The 22,434-nt window shown below is 35.1% G+C and overlaps 1 protein-coding gene across 3 annotated transcripts; it reads right to left on the bottom strand.

Moving 5' to 3' along the window:
* Nucleotides 1-1,337: 1,337 nt before the first annotated feature.
* Nucleotides 1,338-13,458, bottom strand: LOC120216371 (UPF0496 protein At2g18630-like). Of its 3 annotated transcripts, XM_039213817.1 has the most exons (4): nt 13,448-13,458; nt 4,965-4,968; nt 3,201-3,346; nt 1,338-2,742 (listed from the first exon to the last, which is right to left on the bottom strand). In XM_039213817.1, exon 4 carries the CDS (start codon nt 2,738-2,740, stop codon nt 1,574-1,576), a length of 1,167 nt encoding a protein of 388 aa, XP_039069748.1. In that variant the 5' UTR covers nt 2,741-2,742; nt 3,201-3,346; nt 4,965-4,968; nt 13,448-13,458; the 3' UTR covers nt 1,338-1,573. The 3 variants fall into 3 exon arrangements, with proteins under 3 accessions (XP_039069748.1, XP_039069749.1, XP_039069750.1); XM_039213818.1 differs by lacking the exons at nt 4,965-4,968; nt 13,448-13,458 and adding an exon at nt 3,485-3,548 and having other exon boundaries at nt 3,201-3,330; XM_039213819.1 differs by lacking the exons at nt 4,965-4,968; nt 13,448-13,458 and having other exon boundaries at nt 3,239-3,437.
* Nucleotides 13,459-22,434: the final 8,976 nt, after the last annotated feature.

The following is a 22,434-nucleotide window of genomic DNA, read 5'->3' as shown; positions in this document are numbered from 1 at the left end:
TTATTTCAATTAGTTTTTTAAAAATAAATTATTTAAACAATCACTCGACGTTAATAAATTTTCAGTTTATTTGTCTCAAAAAAAAAGTTTAAAAATAATCAATGTCAATAGAGAAATTGTATATTTGATCATACTATTGTTATTCTATTGTTAAATCATAATAAAATAAATATTGATATATATATAATATAAATAATAATTAATGTTAAACTAATTATAAAAATTTGAAATATACAAAATGGACAAAAATCATGGGACGGAGGAGTATAATATATAGTTTTTATATAACAATTAATAATATTCTTAAATTTTGTCAAAAAATAATATTTTTAAACGATCTTATTAATAAAAGTCGTGAATATCATATACCAATAGTTTAAGGATGAAATTAAAACATTTACAAGTTGAAGGATCAATTTAAATTGAAAGTCATAATTTGAAGATAAAATTGAAATGTAAAAAGTTTGAAGACTAATTTAAAATAATAATCGTAGTCTGAGGATGCATGATACAAGTAACTAATAGTTTAATGATAGAATGACAATCAAGTGACTAAAATGTACAATGTCCTTAACAGTGTTGACCATATTGTAAACTTTTATGACAAAAATAAAACCTTACTAAAGTTATTCCTCTTTTTTAAATTACACATCAATCGACGGTGGTGGTGACTTAAATTTAAGCACAACATTTAAGATAAAAAGAACAAATCATGTCAAATTAAAATATAAAGATCGAGATACATGGATAAAAACTATAATTTTACCCCTTCTCCTTTCTCAGGATGACTTAGAATGTCATTTTTTTTATAACAGTTGTAAAATATCCTAATTCAAATTGATCAAGTCCAGCAACTGGAATCCAGATCACAAGCGAATGTTCCAATGCTTTCAACAATTCAGCATGAACTGCTGAAAATTCAGACTCCTCAACTTACAACTTTATTACTATAACAGTGCCTCCCCCGCAAGGTAACAAAGGGTTCCGATTCATGATAGAAGTCGGTCCAAAGAAAACCGGACTTGGGGTAATACCCATAGCACTGAACAGAGTGAAGCACAACACCACCTGCTAGGACAAGAAACAAGCATGGAGATCAAGTGGCAATCAACCCTAAGCACATAAGAGCATTACATCACATATATGTTTTCTCACAGCTGAGTGCACACGTCACACCCTATATATCATCATATAGCATCGAGTACAACACCGTCTAGTAACCAAGCATGGAGATCAATGAGTAATGATTCAATCAGCCCAATGTTCATATATTAAATATCACCGAAATATCAAATATAACATCGGAGTGGCGACTACTGCAGAGTCGGCATGTTTTGGGTATAAGAAGGGAAGTCTAAAAAATAAGCAAATGAATTCCAAACTGAAAACCTTTTTCATTCAACCAAATGACCCAATTAAGTCTAGTCCAAGGATGAAGCAAAATTAGATCGGTTGAATAAGATAGTTACTATATAGGATCAATTTCACATATACTCACCTATGAGTAGAGGTGGAATTCCATTACCTGGAGCATAAAATCGGTACGACATGAACATGGTGAGGTATGTCATTGTTAGAGTTCCCAAGGGCCTTCTCCAGTTGTCGATGTGCTAGAGTGCCTCATCATCCGCTGCAAAATCACTGCCCTCGCCATCCTAATATCGTGGCCACACTTATCGGCCTGTTGACCCAATATCTCGATGATTTCCATAAATTCTCCCAGCTTTCTCTTGATCTCATCCATTGCAAGCTTCAATACATCTTGCCTTAGTACAAAATCAGCAGTCTGCAACAGTGACTCAATCTTGATCTCCAATTGGCTAACAAGCAACCTTACGTCATCTATATCATAGATTGTAATACGAGTAAAGAAATCCATTGTAGTTGTTATTTCCATCTGCTCTTTCACCTCTTTCTCATAGCGCTTCCAAAGCGAGTTGCACCATCTTCCAACTGAACCTATAGAAACTGACAATACCTCTGCCAAAGCTGTCACAACAGGTGGTGCAGCTACGGCTGCTGCCACCACAGAAAATATCAACACAGAGACAAATGTCGCTACAAACAACACATTTGACACCCTCCTCCATGTTTTCATTGATTTCCATTTCTTATCGAGCTTTCTCTTCCGTGCCAGCAACTTCCCCAGCATTGATTCCTGCTGTCTACGGACCGAGTCTAACAGTAAAAAGAACTCCTTGGGGAATGGCTCTTCAGCTGCTTTGAATTTCCTTAGTTCTTCCAATGTCTTCACAAATTTCCTCCCCTCAGGCCCAACTCCTAATGCTACCTCTTCATCAAAATAATTAACAGCCAACTGAATAATTAACTGATTGTTTCGAGCACGTTTGAGGCAATTCTCAAGGTCAGTACAAAAGTCTAAAGTCTTTTTGCTGTTCTCAAAGTATTCCTCCACCAAAGAAAACAAGTCCGGATTGTTCCAATCTCTCTGACTTTCTAAAATGATTTTGGCCACTGCCTGGTTGGTTTCAAGAAGACTGCCAGTAACCACTTTGAGTGAGTTAAAGGACATGGACTGAACACCCGAACCGGCCGCAAGTGTGCTGATGACGTGGCTAGTACGTTCCTGGAGTAATGCATCGAAATTTTGCAGAGTTGAATCACGTCTACAAGCAGTCTCGTAGGAGCTCAAGTCAGCTTCCAACTGCAAATCCGGTTTGACTTGGGATGATGGTTCTGGACTACCCCCTTTCGTTTTGCTAGACTGAAATTCCATCATGGCTGATAAAGATTCAAATGGTAATGGCGAAGATTTTAGAAACCCAGAAGCATTTTTGGCTTGTATCAATCAGTTTACAAAGCTAAAATAACTTTCTTTACACTACAAGGATCAATTCTAGGTAAAATGGCAGAGGAATGACAATCTTATAGGTTTCAGTAATCTATAGAGTACCAAAATCCCAAATCTAAGTAGAAACCAGTAATAAAGTGGCCTAAGATGGTGTTCTCAAATTAAAATTTCTAAAAAAAAGAACACAAGAAAATCCAGAAAATGTGTTCCTGAAGTTCAACAAATGACCAAAAGAAGCAAGCTTGAGTAACATCTTAAAACACCCAGAGACAGCTGTCAAGGCGTATACCCCAATGAGATCCGGGAAATAAAAACAAACCAATAATCCCAAAATTAAAAAAAGATTAAAGTTTTCAAATATCCTAGAAATTTATGAGATTAAAAGTTCCTGAATTCCAGCTGGAAAGTTGAAGACAGATGGTTTACCGATTTCTTCTCAGTTGAAATCCTGAGCAGAATAAGCTCAAAACTCTAAGCTGACCACCAACAAGGTATAACCCAGCCACTCAAGGAGCAATCTTGACAAAAAAAAAACTAAGAATAATAAATAAAAATAAAAAATGAAGCTTCAAATATAAGAAAAGAAAGGCACTGAGGTAATGCAAGATACGGGGTTGAAGGAGCGAGAAAATTGAAGGAAAACTCGAGGAAAATGAGAGAACCGTAGTCTACCAGTGAAGAGAGTGTTCACTTCTGATACATCGTCTCTTTCAACTACGAGTCTTCTGGAAGGTTCAAAGTCAAGCCTTGAGAGTCAAGCTTTGATTTTTCTCAGGCTTGATTATGATATGTCTGAAGAATCGAATAAAGAGGGCAAACTTGGTGAAAATGAATCTTTGGCCCAAATGCAAGGCAATTTTATATTAAAACCTCGAATAAACAATTATCTAAAAAATAGAGTTATCTAGAAATATTTGAAAGAATAACCCCAAATCATCTACATCATACGACATCGAGACCTGTTAACAGCGTATTAAATCCTCGCACCCTCCAACACGTAAGATACATTCGACGTAGACGTACTTTCCAAGTAAGCCAATAAAACAATTAGATAAAATGACCTCACGTATTGTGAAGTGCGAGGTAGCTTTTATGATCCAAAATATCGCGAGATTTATGGGGATCTTTCGACCTATAAAGCGCAAGGACAATAGATTTCATACCCTACCTTTAGTGTACAATAACAAAAACAACAAAATCCTATTCCCATATGCAATGGGGGTAAGGGGAGATAGGGTAGTAGGCTGCCCCCAACGCTAGGTAGAGAGCAGCTTCCGTGGAAGATCTCCGGAAGTTAGAAAATTAAAAATAAAGATAAAATACAATGTATGTATAAATAAATAAATAAATACATAGTTGAACAGACTTCATATTCAGTCTCCATATGCGCATCTGTAATGGGGAAGTAATCCCTGCGTAAAAATATCTGCATATAAACAGAAAACGTAAGTCCTGGCAAAATTTAAAAAGAGGAAACATGAAGAGAATGATATACAGTAGTCAGCGATAGCAAGCTACGAGAAGGTATAAAGTCAAATGGGTTAAAACCTAAACTAAGGCAACACTACTCCGCTACCCTAGTTCTAAGCTTTCATAAATTCCAATGACAGAACCGTATAAAAAGTAGAAGTCATGGAAATTACTACTAAGACATTAAAAAAGAAGACAAGATGCTACACCTTATAGTTGTGGCCCACACTATTCGACTACCCTGGTCTTAAGTCTCTATACTTTCCTGTCAGAGGTCATGTCCTCGGTAAGGGTTAAATCCTTCAAATCAGATCTCAAGCAGTCTACCAATTTCCTCATTGGTCGTCCTCTCCTTCTGGCATCGTCGGTTGTAATCGACTCTACCCTCCTGACCGCATCTGATGGTTGTCACCTAAGGACATGCCCAAACCACCGTAGTCTTCCCTCCATCAATTTTTTGGATACAGGCACCACCCCCAAGGACATCCTAATTGTAGAGTTTGGTGCCATGTCCCACAGAGTCCTACCTCATACCCATCGAAGCATTCTCATTTCTGCGACCTTTATCCTCCTTACATGATCCTTCTTGATTGCCCAACATTCGGATCTATACAGCAACGCTGGTCTTATTGTCATTCTATAAAATTTTTCCTTAAGTTTTAGAGGCACCTTCTTGTCACACAAAACTCCAGTAGCAACCCTTCACTTTAGCCATCCCACCTTTATACGGTGTGTAACATCATCGTCTACACCCTTATCTTTATGTATCATAGACCCTAGGTATTTGAAACAATCCTTTGAGGGGAGAACGTGTCCTTTGATGCAAACTTCTACATCTTCATCGTTTTGGTTCCCATTGAAGTTTGAACATAAATACTCTGTCTTTTCAATATTGTTCCTTAGACCTTTTTCTTCCAAAGCAGTCTTTCAGGTATCCAGTCTACTATTCAACTCATTTTTTGTTTCAGCAACTAGGACAATGTCGTCAGCGAAAAGCATACACCATGGAACACCGTCTGGTGTCGCATAACCATAATCAAGGCGAAGATGTAAGGGCTAAGATTCGACCCCTGGTGGAGTTCGATTTCCACTGGGAATGCCTCGGTGTCGCCAACTGTAGTCCTGACGTATGTAGTAGATCTACAATACATATCACGAATCGCCCGGATATAAGCAGTTTGGATCCGTCTCGTTTCCAAGGTCTTCCAGATCGTATCGTGGGGTACTTTATCATATGCCTTCTCAATGTCAATGAACGCCATGTGAAGATCTCTATTTTTTCCCTATATTTCTCCAAAAGCTGTTGAAGTAGATGAATCACCTCCATAGTAGACCTATCTGGCATAAAGCCAAATTGGTTTTCCGAAACCCTAGTAACCTATCTCAACCTAGCCTCTATCACCCTTTCCCATAGCTTCATGGTATGACTGAGTAGTTTAATACCTCTGTAATTACCACAACGTTGGGGATCTCCTTTATTCTTATAGATTGGTATCACCGTCGACTCTCTCCACTCCTCTGGCATCTTGGCAGTCTCTAAAATACTATTAAAGATGTTGGTAAACCACTTTACTCCATATTCTCCTAAGGTCAACCACACAGTGATAGGAATTTGATCTGGACCGACAGTTTTGTCCCTCCTCATCTTTCTAAGGGCTATTTTGACTTCCTCAATCTCAATCCTACTTGTAGGGTAGTCATTGGCCGATGTATGATGGTCGGCTGACCCATCAACGTTACTATCTCTACATGGAGAGGCATCGTTATTAAATAAGCCAAAGAAGTAACTACCATAAGCCCTCTTAATATCATGATCTTTACTAAAAGAACACCATTGTAGTCCTTAATAAACCTAATACTACCTAGATCCTTTTTCCTATTCTCCCTGGATTTTGCAAGCTTGAAGATGTCATTTTGTCATTCCTTGGTGTCTAATCTCTTGTACATTTCCTCGTATGCCTTATCATTTACTTTAGCCACTGTTTTCTTGGCTTCCTGCTTTGCCTCTTTGTATCTTTGTTTAGCTCTCGATCTTTCTTCGTCTTCATTGCATTGTAGCAACTCCTTGAAGCAAGTTTGCTTTGTCTTCACCTTAGTTTGAACTTCGTTGTTTCACCACCACGATTCTTTATGTTCCTTGACCTTCTCTGTCGACAACCTAAGGATGTTTTTGCCCACCTCTCTGATGGAATTTTCCATATTCTTCCATAACATATATGTATTATTTGAGTTTGTAGTTCTAAAACATGTATGAGAAAAAACCTTACTCCTAAAGTCATCAGCTGTCGCTTCATGTAAGTTCTTTCAAAGGATCCTAGGTTTACCTAGTTTAGCCCTCCTATGAGTGCTCCCCTCATTGCGTACGCGGAACACCAAAACCAACAATCTATGTTGTGATGCACATGCCTCTTCAAGGAATACCTTACAGTCAATGTAAGCCCATCAATCCCGATTTCGAACCAGTATGTAGTCGATTTGTGTACAATGTCCTCTGCTATGGAACGTAATCAAGTTCACATCTCTCTTGTTAAAGAAAGATTTAGTGACCACCATATCGTGTGCAGTAGCAAATTCAAGCAACGTACGCCCCTCTTTGTTCCTACTACCAAAATCGAAACCCCCATGAACACCGTCATACCTGTCGATTTCACTACCTATATGGCCATTGAAGTCTCCCCCTATGAAAACTCTTTGGTCCTCCGGAATACTCCTAAGTACATCATCTAACAAATCCCAGAAGCAACGTTTTTCCCCTCCCCTAGGCCAACGTGTGGGGCGTACACTGAAAGGACATTCACCACTTCCACTTCTATAATAACCTTAAACATCATGATCCTATCATGGTATCTACAAACTTCAACTACATTTTCCTTGAGCCTAGAGGATACCAAGATACCCACCCCATTTCTAGCGTTATTTACGCCTGAATACCACAGCTTGTACCCGTCACACTCTCTGGTGCGAGCCCCTTTCCACCTAGTCTCTTGAATACATGCAAAATCTATTTTCCTATTACTTAGTACGTTGGTTAGCTCTAACAGCCTAGCATTTAATGTACCTACATGCAACATACAAACTCTAAGTCTAGTCTCCTTGACACCACTCTGTCGAGCCCGCCTGCTATACGCCCTATGGGATCTAAAAGAAGGACATGACCTCAAGTAATCATCTATAGCCGAAGCTACGAGGAACTACGAAAATAGAATAATAATGATTTTTATTATTATGCGGGGTGAATATTTATGAATATATTTAATTGCTAAAAGCCTAGTGTTAAAAGGGGAGAAAAAAAGAATAATATTGATTGTTAATTTATAAAATACGTTCTAATGTTTACTGTCAATTTCAAAACTTTTTTTTTGAAAAATTTGAATTGTAATGATAATAAGTAAGTTTATTAACAATTACATGGTAAATTGCGTAAAACACTAGCATAGCACGTTTAAATACCTGGCCGACCACTATATGTACCTGGCTGGCAAGTAGGAAGTAGTTGCTATTTTCCGGCGGGATTGCTTTCCGGCGAAGGTTCTGCTTTGGAACTTTAATGTGGTTGCCGGTAACGTTCACATGCAAAAAGCAAAAAGCAGAAGCAACTCCAACGAATATTGGGAGAGAGTCCGTATAAAGGAAATTTATCCGACTTCTGTACTAAACTAAACACGCTAAAGCAAGCAAGCTTGGATTTAACTCCAAATCCGATATAGATCAAGCAAACGTGATGAAGATTGAACCTATATAGCAACTCATAAGATAATGAAATCCAGATTATATCGTAAATTTGAATCAAATTTGAAAACCAAAAATAGATCAGAACCCTAATTTTCATAAAGTATAGAATCTATTTGGTGAATTTAACGAAGAGAGATCAAACACAAAAATTCAAAGGAAGAGAGAAAGTGAGAAACGGATCCAAACACCCAATTTCAAGAAAGAGAGAAACAAATCCAAACACGGAATTGAAGAACAGTGTAAAAACTAATAAGGAGGAGAGAGAGGAAAGATTGTAAGCATTTTACAAATTTTCTGAAAAAATCCAGTAAGCCAAACAGATGAAATGAAGGAATCCAGATCAGAAATTTATGAGGTAACCATATACAAAGCCAAAGTAAATCTCTTAGATCCACAACTTCAGTTAATCTTAAAGGGAGAAAAAAGGGTTTTTCAATAAGCAAAAATAAAATCTAAATAAACTCAAAAGTTGGAAGATTTGAGCTTTGAAAAGTATTTTACATAAAGAAACAAACCCAGAAAAAAAATCTCAAAAAATTAAAGTCATTAAAATTAAAGAATCAATTGAAGTAAAAAAAACGATAGATAACAGATCCACAACAGAATCAAAGGTTGTGGGAAACTGATTTTTTTTAAAAATTTTAATTATAAACGTGTAGTGTAGCAATTTATCTTTAATGTGACTATAATATCATCATATATAAAACATTTTAAGCGGTGTAAAAATAACGTTGAAAATGGTTACAAATCATGGTTTTGTGAAGGAAGAAGAAAAAAATGGTTTGATAGACATATTGGAGTGTTATTTCTTGTTTGTAAATATGAGTGATTTCAGAATTTATATGCTTAGAGGTATAGTATTGCAACTTATATTTATGTTAAGGCTAATTTGACCACGTACAAGATATTTTAATGAGTATAAAAATTGTGTTGGAAAAGGTTGGAAAACATGATTTGGTGAATGAAGAAATCGAAAGAAATTGAAAACTAAGTAATATATGTTGTTAATTAAAAAAGAAATAATACAAAAAGCTCATTTAATTGATATGTCGGCCTGAGCGATTGGGACATTTGTTCTTCGTGTGTTTGGGATTCCTACATATAGGGCATAATTTCAGTTGTCTGGTTCTTTCTTGACGTTCAACCAAATCCTCGTCATAAAAAATCTAGGTTGATCGTGGACGACCGATTTTTTCGTCGTAGTGCATAATTTGGTCATATTGTAGGTTCATTATCAACTTCATCCAAATACCATTCATTTCCAATGGGAGGGAACTCATATTCATAAACATTGAATATAGTTTCAAGTAAGTAAACTCGATCAACGAATCTCATTTAGGATATCGGAACAGAAGAAGCAACATCAATGGTGTGCGCACACGAGTATTTAAAAGTTTGGAAGAATTTACACTTACATGTTTTCTCGTAAATTAATCATGTATGCGTTGTGTTGTATGCCTTCCAATGGCTTCGCAAATTCTGATACACGAAATAATGACATTTCACGAGAGAAACATATGACACTCATCGCGTTGGAATACTGCTGGAATGTTTACAATTTTCTGAGAATGTCTGACTAGATTTGGTGGCCACCTGCCATCCAGTCAACTGCTTTCCTTCCCAAGGTTGTGAAAAGGGTTGTTAGTCGATAATATGTCACTTTGACAATGGATATGATAGGCAAATAGCACACTCCCTTTAGTGATAAATTTATTGTCTTAGCCAAGTTCGTTGTCATGTGACCATACCGTCTACCCCCGTCAAATGATCAAAGCCATTTCTTTTTTTGGATTCTAGCAAGATATTTGAAGCTCTCAAAATTCATGTGTCTCAGTTCCTGCATCAGGTCCTCAAACTCACGTATGAACTGTGTGTAACCTATTAATAAAAAGTGGAATAATTAATTTGAAATATTTTTTTGTAAATATATGGTAAGACTAAAAGGGTGAAAGACGTACCCATTTCAAAGCACCATTAGACACTCATCTTGACTCTTGAAATTCTGTAAATAGGTTGCGAAAATATGTCATAAATAGTATCGATTATAGATATTGGGGGTTGGTAAGACGGGCTCATACGCTGGAGTACGTATTTAATACCAGCGCCTCTGTCAGAAATAAGAAAACTCCCATCATCTATATCTTGCATCACATGTGATAGAACATATGTTTGTAAGTTCATAAGGAAGAATTCTCAAAAGTCGATATCTTCATTTTCGACAATTACAAAGGCGATGGGAATAGTTTTTCTGTTGTCATCTTGTGCAACCGTCAATAACATTATTTAAGTGTATCGAACATATAACCAAGTGTCGTCGATTTGAACAATCGGCTTGCAGTGTCGAAATGCATTGCAAAAAAGTCCAAAAGAACCGGTAGAATTGGTAGACACCTTGTATAACACGATCATTTTCGTAAGCCGAGACTTTTTCCAATCTATTCCCGGAATATGTTTCTACATTAGTTTAAGCCATGTCAACAATTCATCGTATAATTCCTCTGATTGGCCGGATAATTTTTGTTGGGCCTGATACCATGCATACCATGCTTTTGTGGTTGGTAACTGTGTACCCATATAGCGATTTAACTGAAGCAATACAGGTTGTAATTGTAATACGTGGTTTTGATTTGAGCAGCAGAATGAAGGCTTCAGAAAGCACGCACACATCCAAGTTACGATGATCTTGATTCAAGATGTTGGCGGTGCATGTATGTGGTTGGATGTATTTTCTAAGCTTCCAAAGGTTGTTTATCATCTTTAATCGTGATACACGAACCCTCCAATTACATCCCTACTTCTTGTGGAGACACTCAACGATGTACTTATCCACATCAAATATTTTTCATAGTTGACGTGACGGAGCGACGTATGTTGTAGTTCTTGATTCCATCCACATCTTGTTCTTTTGTCCTAAAACTCATTCGTAAAAAAAGTAAATAAAATTGTCAACTTACCAATAAACAAATCAAAATAAATAATAAAAAATTAAAACATTATATTAACCTGAAAACCATTCTAACATAGTGATCACCATCATTATGTTGATTGTATTGCTCAATGTGTGGGAATTAGAAAAATTTTGGAGCGTTGCAGCAGGTGGAACCATTGAAATTGGGTTGTATTCTTCGTTGTCTTCTACTTCTGGTGGTATGTCAAGGTCTTCTGGTTCTTCATAGAAGGGGTCTAACGCATCACCACCGGGGTCGAGGTCCTTTATTGGTTATTCGTCAGAATGATCCCCCTCTAAGCGAAATAGTTCAACCTCATTTAAATCAAAGTTAGCCACTACTGCATGTGATTGTCGATCACGAGACTGCTCACGAATCGGTTCCCCAATATCAACGTCATGCACACTAGTAAAAGAATGTCTCCCCATATGTGTTAAGATGTTATCTACAGAAGGGATATATGTTTAATATCGTCTAGATGAGAAATCATCGAACGGGTTAAACTGGATTGTTACGTTGGTGGCATGTTCAAGTCAAACTCGAATCTAGCAATGCAAGAATGCCTTGGCATCAAAAATGATGATGCACCCAAATTGTTCTTGTATTGTGTGTGCTTAACAAATTGAAGTCATTTCTCAAATTTACCGTCGGGCTGTCAATAGTTAGATCAAAGTCGAACTCCGCTCATCTCCAACTTGGCACAGTGGTACCATCATCAGCATCAGAAAACAATACATACAACTTCATCGACCCTCCAAATGAAACGTGTGCGTCTCCGGTCTCCATTTTTTCACCAATGCATTTATAAGTGGATGATGCAACTTCACACCATCACCAATTATACTAATGATATATCAGAAATCCGCTAAATGTAAATAGTCAATAATATTTGCATCGGGCAGTGTCACACAATTTATATGACACTTTAATACACGTTCATATCCCTACGAAATATAAATATTAAAAAACTATTTAAATATCGAAACAAATAAACTAAATCAATAAATAAATAAATAGTAAAAATACAAAATAATATTAATTAATTTACCTCATCATTTCACCTCCAATAATCAAATACGTGATTTCCATCATGTCTTAATAGACTCGCCACCATGATATGAAATTTTTTAATCTTTGAATATATGAAAGGGATGTGTATGGCGATGAATAGGAGTAGAGGGCCCTATTTATAACCGTTCTCACACCTGGGAAAGCGTGGTTTTAAATGCAACTCGTGCCCTGCAAGATGCGAAATTGCTACCAGCTTTTATCTTTTAAATATAATATTATTTATTATTTATTATATTTAATATTTTATACATATAAATTTTTATTATTTCAAAATTTACAAAATATATTATAATTATTTTTTATAAAATATCTATTTTAATTACTATATTTATATATTATTATATTTTAATTATTTATTATATTTAATAATTATTATTATTAATAATTATTATTATTATTATTATATTTATTATATTTATTTAATTTCTACGTTTCAAATTAGGATGCTATATGGAATTCGAAAGAACCTCACGTTTTGTAGGCAGCAAGGTACCCCATAAATCTCGCAATATTTTGGATCATAAAGGCTACCTCACGCTTATCCAATTATTTTATCGACTTACTTGGAAAGTGTGCCCACGTTGAATGTATCTCACGTGTTGGAGGGTGCGAGGATTTAACACGTTGTTTGCAGGCTGCGAGGTCATATGATGTGGACGATTTGGGGGTTATTCTTTCAAATATTTTCTGGAGGGTCCTATTTCTTTAGATTATTTATTTGGGGTTTTTAATATAAAATTGCCCAAATGCAACTTCCTACAGTTGGAGTAAAAGGGTATTTGCAATAAGTGTATATACGAAAATAATCTATGACACCGACAATTACAGTTTTGGCTTAATACAAAATTAAGTGCCTAAACTTTATCTCTAAATATGATTTGGTGCTTAAAGAATTTTTTTGCTAAAAATTGGTACCTAACGTTTTCTCAGTTATACTTTTATGTGCCCACCATTGTTTTTTTATTTTTATAATAAAAATATCAATTTTTAATGAAAAATAAAATATTTAAAAAACTTAATTTATTTATAAAAAAACCTCAAACTTTTAATGAAATTATAAAAAATCTAAAAAAAACTAAAATCTCTCATTTCAACCCCGTTCCAACAATCGCCGACCACCATCATCATCGGCGAACGATCACCCACTCATCGTCGGCCACACATCGATCAATCATCGCCCTTACTATCACCCGAATCCCCAAAATCCAAATCCTTAAATCTTTAAATCTTAATCTCCACGATGGAATGCTAGAGGAGCACCGACGGAGTGACGACCAGGATAAATTTTGAACAGAATTGTACAATGGTTCGAATGGTGGTGATAGTGTGGCTTATGAACATCGAGATTGACCAAAATCGACAAAAAACAACTATAGTGACTTAAAATATGATAAACCTTTGAATGTTTCTCAACAAAAAACGGTGGCAGCTTACAACGAAAGGCCGACGAGGGTTTGATCAGGAGTAGACTCCGGTACTAAGACGATGGCGGTGACGGCCACGACTAGCTGACTGACGACCATGGAAGGGGGAAAGGGGGGAATGGCGAAGGTAGGAAGAAAGGGAAGAGGGTTGTTGTTGCACGGGGATTATTTTTTTAATAAAAATATTTTTTTATTTTTAAAAAATTTTAAAATAAATTCTCAAAATTATCAAGGCTCGACACGTGTCACTTAACGACCGTTATGGTCCAGGCACCTAAAAGTGCTCCGATGAAAACTTCAGGCACTTAATTTTAGTGAAAATTTCTTTAGGCACTAAAACGATTTTTGAGGCAAAGTCCATGCACTTATTTTTGTATTAAGCATTTTTTAACATTGACAACTGGATTCTATTATTAATAGAAGGAATTAAATTACAACACATCAAAATATAGAGGGAAATTTAGAGACAATAGTCACCAAAATACTCATACAAAAGAAAAATTAAAACTAAAGTTACGAAGAACAATAAAACCTTACAATGAGAATGAAGATCAACATCAAAATCCAATAAACTTCATAAAAACTCCTTTAATCTTTGTCAAATGAGATGCTTGACTAAGTGATAAAAGAGTGGAGAGCGAACCAAATAATCTGGCAGGCTGCTTCGCTACACAATTTGATTACATCGGTGAACAAACTTTTACCAAAAGAAGGGATTTGTCTATACGTGACCACCGACTAACCAATAAGAAAATAAATGTCGTGACAGATTTTGTGTGAAAACTAAAACAACCGCAAAGGTATGCAAAAACTTACCAAAAACCATTAGGATCGTGCCTTAAGAGCAGAGAAAACGTGTGCTACAAGAGCATAGAAAAATCATGTTACAAGGACTGAGAATCTTATTCAAAATTAAAAATACTCAAGCAAAAAAGATAAAAGACATAACATAAAAAAACAAGAGAACTAATAGTCACTGGCAATATAATGTGACATTTTAAAATATTTATATTTTTTTATATATGATATTTGAATTTAAAATTTTAAGAAATAATATAAATTATTTAGTACTAACATCCTTTAATTGATGCAAAAGAAAATTATATCATTTGGACATCAATTTTAGACTTTAAATTTCCTTTTCTCCGTTTCCTTATTTCTTCGCCAACATTGTTTCCCTCTTATAAAATTTAGGCTTAAAAATATAAGTTTTCAATGTTTTATAAATAAAAAAGTAGTGTGGCCCTTAAATTTTTTTACACTTAATATAATCCTTGATCTTTTAAGTTATGAAATTGAATGTTATTCGTTACAATATTTATATGATAGCTCATGGTGCCAACATATTAGTCCATAATGATTGATGACGTGATAGATAACATATATTTTTTTAAAATTCGAAGGTTAAATTATTTTTTAAGTTCAAATACTTATTTAATTTTTTAAAAAATAAAATTATTTTAAATATAAAAATAATAAAAATAAAAATTAAATTACTAAAAATTAAATTACTAAAAATTAAAAATACTAAAAACACTATTGAATATTTAAAGACATAACACAAACTATAAAATCATAAATTATTCAAAAATTAAAAACAATAGTATACTATTCATAATATATACTTATAACATATAGACACAAAAATAAATGAATAATATTCACATAGTCGAATTAACAAAGCTAATATGCTTTTAATTTCATATCTATATTAACTATCATTAAAATATCGTACATTTTTATATCATACATGTATGCGTACTATAAATGATTTTATTACCATACAATTATATTATCAACAATTATACAAAGTATTTTTACCCGATGTTGAGACTTACAAATTTTGCAGCTAAATATAGATAAGAAACATTATAAGTTATTCACATCAATATACACATATAATCATCTCTCAGATATTTTTTAGGCATCATTTTATATGCTAGCTTATTATACAATGTGCAAAGGTTTGCGAAAAATCCTTAGAATTATTCAAAATATAATTAGGCAAGTGTTTTGGTATATGTGTTGCAACCTTCTTTTGGGTGGGCCTGGAATTGAGCTTCGACTTAGATAAATGTGTTAGAGCCGCCACTGATCATTTTTTAAAAAAAATTTAGGTTGATCGGACACCTCGGTTTATTTCTATTATCTTATTTGCGTCTTACCAAAAATATATCGGGTTTGGGAGTCGGTTACAGTTAAGGAAGGATTAGCACCCTTGTACTGCCCTTTCGGTACTAATTTAATTTCCAGTTATCTTAATTACGAAAATTGAAAGTTAAATTAAAAGTAAAAATTTGATCCAAATTACTTACATCCGATTGATTATAAAGTACCCTAAACATCAAAAAGATGTTAGATTTGTAAAGTAAAATATTGAATTGATCAAAAGGAAAAATTAACAAAAGTTAAATTATAATACTTTGAATGAAACAAAGAGAAAAGAAATATATACATATATGTGCTGAGAAATAAATAGAAATAAAATTAACATAATGGAATGATAAAAATAAACGGAACTAGTTCATGCTACGTGAAGAAATAAAATTACACATTAGAAACTTGAAGTGATGAAGAATACGATGCAAAAAAAGGTTAATTAAAAAACTACCAAATGCAAGATCAAGTACAAATGAAGAAAAAAATCAGTTAAATAAAAATAATAAAAATAAATAAAAATATAGGATCAAGAACTCAAAAATATAATAACTCTTTAAACATAATTAAATAGAAACATGAATTAAATAAAGAAAGAACCAAATTGAAAAATAAAGTAAAGTGAGTGGTGAATTTAAGAGAAAAATCGGAACTAAAATTAAATTTAAAGCATAAAATAGATTTTAAAAATAACTCGGGGACTAGCTCTGCAATTAGACCCTACAGTGTGAAAACATGCACATCCTTAGGGGATCCGGTTGGGTATTTGGGTCAACTATAAAGCCCAACAATCAGAAACAAATTTCATTTTTCTCTCCCCCTTTGAGACCGATCAAATAAAGCTTCAAAAATTTTTCTGAAGTGTTCTTCATGAAACGAAGAACATTCAACTGAAACCCAGAATCCGACCATGCTCCGCCTCGTCGGCGGCTATTCATCGGCGATGAAACCCACTTCTTTTTATACCGTTCAAAAGCTTTTTTATTTCTCTTTTCAAATATCCCCACCGTTTTTATAAAACAACCTTAAGGTGGGCTAGATCTAAGAAAGATCTTTCGCATGCCCCTCCTCCCGATCATCGATTTCTCTTTTCGTGGTTTTTCGAGTAAAAAAACAAAATGAACCAAACACCAACATGCATGTGCAAAGCCGAGAAAGGTAACAGAAAATACCTTGTTTTTATTACGTTTCTTTTCGAAATTACAAGTCCTTTGCTTCAATTTCTAACCTGTTTTTTCTTTGAATTTACAAGAATTTATAGACTAAGATTTCCTTATTTTTCGTTCAGTTTAGTGTTTCACTAGGATAGAAATACATGTTTTTTGAATCCTATGAAATCACGTTGGGTTGATTGTTGATTGTGCTAAGAAAATAGTTTCCCACTAGGGGATGACTTCTTCAAATTGGTCGAATTCCCTTTGCTCGACGGTTGAGGGTTGTTGAAAACACTAAGGCTGGTCTCTGTTTTGGGTCGTTGGATTGGCTGCAGATCCAACGGCTCAGGATCGGTTATGTGTGATAACATTTTTAGGGTTTCATAAACCCTAGATGATATACGATCTGGGTCGTTCGATCGATGCTTAATCCCACGGCTGATAATCGTGTGACGCTTTTACTTAAATTGAAAACCCTAGTTCGCTAGGTCAAGCGAACTTGGGTCAGGCCAGGTCAGTTTGCTGGACTCTTGGTCGGGTTCGTTTGCTGGGCCAGGCCTGCCACCCGGTTGGGCTCCTTCATGCCCTTATTTGACTTGAACTTGGACTCCCTATTTGGACCAAATAACAAAAAGAAAGAAAATAAATAAAAATGAAAATCAATAATAAATTACAATAACATAATAAATAAATAATATATAATATATAAATATTTTTAAAAAATATATATTTTCAAAATATTTTCAAAAACTATATATTATATATATATTTTCAAAATGTTTTCAAAAACTATATATTATATATATGTTTTCAAAACGTTTTCAAAAACTATATATATTATATATGTTTTCAAAATTTTGTATATATTATATATATTAAATAATACCCCAGGCGAAAATGAGTGACTACATCTGCCCCTCTTTGCCCATTATTGTGTAATGAAAATAGGGCAAAAACAAAAAGGCACAAATTTTTGTTCGGTGCATATGGGTAGTCTGCTTTTGTGAGAATGGTTGACTTCTGAGCTTGAAATTTCAACTTAAGGTTGCCATTGAAATCTTATCAACTACCCTCTGCTGTAGAATACAGAATAGAGGGGGACGATTTCTTATTGTTGAGTCATACCGTGGATGACTCAGGAGTTGTCTTTAAACAATGATATCCTTCATTGTGAAGTTGAAATAATAATTCAAAATTTGAATCGAAAAGTGGCTTCTTGTTACCAATCTTAGCCAACATTGGTCTTCTTCTCGGTTTAAAGACCTTGGTATGAAAATTTGATCGGAAAGTAGTTACTTGCTGCTACCTTGCGGTAAATACGTCCTCGAACTGAATGAGATCACACTCAAAAGTTCTCGTTGACAGATAACTCTTCTCTCCTTGAGTTTTGTTGTACTAGGCTGGGAGATAACCCCATGTTGTTGCAGATGACGTATTTTCTATTACACTAAGTCAATCCATAAATCCATTGGGCACGATATCCTTCTTCGTGAAATTAAAATCGTGGATGGCTCATTCGATGAGAAGTTGAGCTTTGAATTAGATGTCCTTCGTTGTGAAGTGGAAATCCAATTTTGTAAATTGGATCGTTGCGAGTTCAATATCTTTCGTTGTGAAATTGAAATTGTGGATGACTCATTCGCTGTGAAGTTGTGCTTCAAGTTCAATATCTTTCGTTGTGAAGTTGAAATTGACTCTAACAAGAATCTAAAAAATTATGCATATATGCGATGCTATGGATGCAATGCTCTTATGTGTACCTAAAATGCATATGTGAAATAAGTTATTTTAGGATTTGGAGAGAAATCTCAATTTCTGGTTGTCAGTCTTGATGACTCTTGATTCTGGAATCTTGAATTTCTGATTCTTGATATTGGATTTTTCAACATGCTTAAATTCGATGTATAGAATGTTATTTCTAGTCTTGGTTTGGGCAATGTCTTTCAGTTATCTCAAGTATGGTGCATAAGCCTTGATCGACTTTCGAATATATGTACCTTTCAAAACAAAATCTTTGTATAGTAATACGCAATTATCTTTTCAAAAGTGAATAAATCATTAAGTTTAAATTCAACCCAAGATGCTTAAAAGGAATTAACTTAGAGAAATGGTCATATTTATTTATAAGGAAAAAGGAACAGAGTGTATGGAAAATATTCTGGAACATTAATGCGGGTGTTTTTGAACTGATACATCGTTAGATAACTTTTGAGTGCAACCTTTGTCAAGGGGATTTCGAAAATACGACAATGTTCGGAAGTGCAACATTTCTCTGAATCATTAAGTATGTAGAAGATTTGGAGGTCGTGACTCGAAACCTTTCCTGAATCATTATCCAAATTGCCCTTTCGAGTTTTCAACTTAGATCCATCCTTGGTTTCAAGTCACCCTTTGCGGGTTTTCATCTTGGACCCACTTTTTTTTCAATTTAAGGCACCCTTTTTGGTTTTCACCCTAAACATTTTTCTTTTCTCATTTTTTTTAACTTAGGGTGCCTTTTCGTATTTTCACCCTAAGCAAAATATTTTTCGACTGCATATGAATTAATGGGTTTTGGCAGTTCTGGCTCGTCCATTTTAGTCAGAATCAACGCTCCTCCAAAGAAAGCACAATATCTCCTTAATGGAATACTCTTGGGGCACCTTTTTATTATGTGCTCAAATCATTCGTTTTTGGTAGAGTTTACCATGGTGAATGGCTTTCAACCTCTTTTCATCTATTAGGTTCAACTGAGCATATCAAGTTTGGACCCATTATGCATCATCTAGTTTAACTTCTGACAAGACCCGGAGTGACAAAATCTCTACCTCAATGGGCAACACTGTCTCTATCCCATATGCTAATGAGAATGGGGTTGCCCCAGTCGAAGTTCATACCGAGGTTCGATAAGCAAACAAAGCAAAAGGTAATTTCTCGTGCCAATCATTATATGTCTTAGTTATTTTTTCCATTATCTTCTTGATGTTTTTGTTTGCCGCTTCTACTGCTATATTAATCTTCGGTCTATAAATAGTAGAGTTATGATGCTTTATGTTAAATTATTCAAAAGAAGCATCCATCATCTTATTGTTCATGTTCGTGGCATTATCGATAATGATTCTTTTAGGTAAATCATACCAACATATGATCTTTTTTTTAAGAACTTACAAATAGTGAATTGAGTGACACTGACATATGATGTAGACTCTACCCATTTCGTGAAATAGTCGATTGCCACAAGAATGAAACGATGACCGTTTGAAGCCTTCGGGTGAATTTTCCCGATAACATCTATACCCCACATAGAGAATGGCCATGGTGCGGTCATTACATGAAGAGGTTGAGATGAAACATTGATTTTATCCCCATAGATTTGACATTTGTGACATCTTCTAACATAATTGATGCAGTCGTTTTCCAATGTGGACCAAAAATATATGCATCTCATAATTTTCCCCGATATCATATGTCCATTTGCATGCATTTCACAAACTCCGTTATGTACCTCTTCTAATATCAACTTTGCCTCTTATGCATCAACACATCTCAACAGGATATGATCATGGCTTTTCTTGTACAAGACTTCTCCATCAAGAACATATCCACCCTCCATTCTTCTAATAGTTCTTTTATTAGTTTCGGTGGCTTCCTCTGGATAAATTCGGTTCTTGATGTATTGCAGAATGTCACGGTACCAAGGCTTAGTGTCTTTTACTTCCTCGATTTGGTAACAATGAGCTGGGTATTCATATAACTTCATGTTAATTGACATCATATCAGACTCCCTGCCCACCTTAAATGTGATTGCCAAGGTAGCTAAAGCATCAACCATTTGGTTTTCTTCTCTAGGCACATAATGGAATGAGACTTCATCAAATTCTTTGAGTAGATCCAATATTAGCATTCGGTACTCTACCAGCTTTACATCCTTCATTTCACTCTCCACGGAGCTGATAGATCACTAAATCCAAATCTCCAAAACACAATCCTCATACTCTTCCATGTTGTTGGTACAATCGAAATTCAGTCTGCTAGTAAATGGGTAATGATTTCCTTCAGGGGAGACCATTATTTCCCCAATGCCATGTCCTAATGCATTTGATGCACCATCAAAATGCATTTTTCACGTACTCGATGTGAAATTTAGATAACACCATCTGCCATCAGGCTAACCTTCCAGAGAGAGTAGACACACCCATCATATACTTTAGTGGGTCTACCTTGAAAATCGACCAAGTGGTGTGGTGCAACATGTATTGTCTGAATCTACACGTAGCGTAGACTAAAGCAGATCAAACCTTTTCGATGGGAGGATATCTGACCTCGCAATTAGTGAACTTCTTGCTCAGGTAGTAAATGACCCTTTTTTTTTCCGGATTCATCATGCTGACCCATAACACACCCCATTGAATTCTCGAATATATATAAATACAAGAATAGAGGTTTGACCTGGATGGGGGACATTAAGATAGGAGTGCGAGATAAGTATTGTTTTATTTTCTCGAATGCAGTCTGACAATCCTCATTCTATGTTCCAGAGTTATTTTTTCGAAGAAGGTGAAGAACTGGGTCGCACTTGTCTGTCAGTTGAGATATGAACCACTCTTTGTAATTTAACTTGCCCAGAAAATCTCGAACCTCTTTCTATGTTTGTGGGGAAGGTAAATTCTGGATGGCTTTGACTTTATCTTTATCGAATTCGATGCCTCTTCTGCTGACCACAAAGCCTAACAGCTTTCTAGATATTACCCCAAAGGTACACTTGTTGGGGTTCAATATCAGTTGGAATTTTCTTAACCTTTGAAGGAGATTTCTCAGATTCTCGACATGTTTATTTTCAGTTTGTGCCTTGACAATCATGTAATTGACATAAACCTTAACTTCTTTGTGCATCATGTCATGAAACAATGTCACCATAACTCTTTGATATTTTGTCCCAACATTCTTTAATCTGAAGGGCATCATCTTGTAGCAGAAAGTTCCCCACATTGTGATGAATATGGTCTTTTCCATGTCCTCAGGATACATCTTAATCTGGTTATATCTTGAGAATTCGTCCATGAACGAGAAGAAAGTGTTCCCGATGGTATTATCCTCTAAAGTGTCTATGTGCAGCAGAGGAAAGTTATCTTTGGGACTTTCCTTCTTAAGGTCTCGATAATCAACACACATGCGTAGTTTTCCATCTTTCTTTGGAATCGACACTATGTTAGCCACCTATTCCAGATACTTGGCCACTTAAATGAAGCCGACATCGAACTATTTCTTGACCTCTTCCTTGATCTTAAGAAGCATTTCAGGTCTCATTCTCCTTAGCTTTTGTTGTACAGGTTTGCATTCTAGTTTGATAGGCAATTTGTGGACTAATATATCTGTATCTAGGTCCGACATGTCTTGATACGACCATGCAAACACATCTCTGTATTCTTGAAGTAAGAATATTAAGTTTTTTCTTGCTTCAGTTAAGAGAGTTGTGCCAATTTTGACTTCCTTTCTTTCTTATTCTGTACCCAGATTCAGTTCTTCGATTTTCTCTTCATGTGGCAATGTTTGCTTGTATTCTCTTTCTACCATCCTTAATAATTCGGAAGGTAAACTATACTCGTTTTCATCGTCACATTCATCAACTTCCCCAAGACAATTGAACTGCCCAAAATCCACTTCCGGTTCAGGATCATCATTGCCTG

The sequence above is a fragment of the Hibiscus syriacus genome, unplaced genomic scaffold (assembly GCF_006381635.1).
Source record: "Hibiscus syriacus cultivar Baekdansim isolate YM2019G1 unplaced genomic scaffold, ASM638163v2 tig00110160_pilon, whole genome shotgun sequence".
Taxonomy (NCBI): domain Eukaryota; kingdom Viridiplantae; phylum Streptophyta; class Magnoliopsida; order Malvales; family Malvaceae; genus Hibiscus; species Hibiscus syriacus.
Note: the sequence above shows the minus strand (reverse complement) of the source record. Positions and strands in the feature narration are given on the sequence as shown.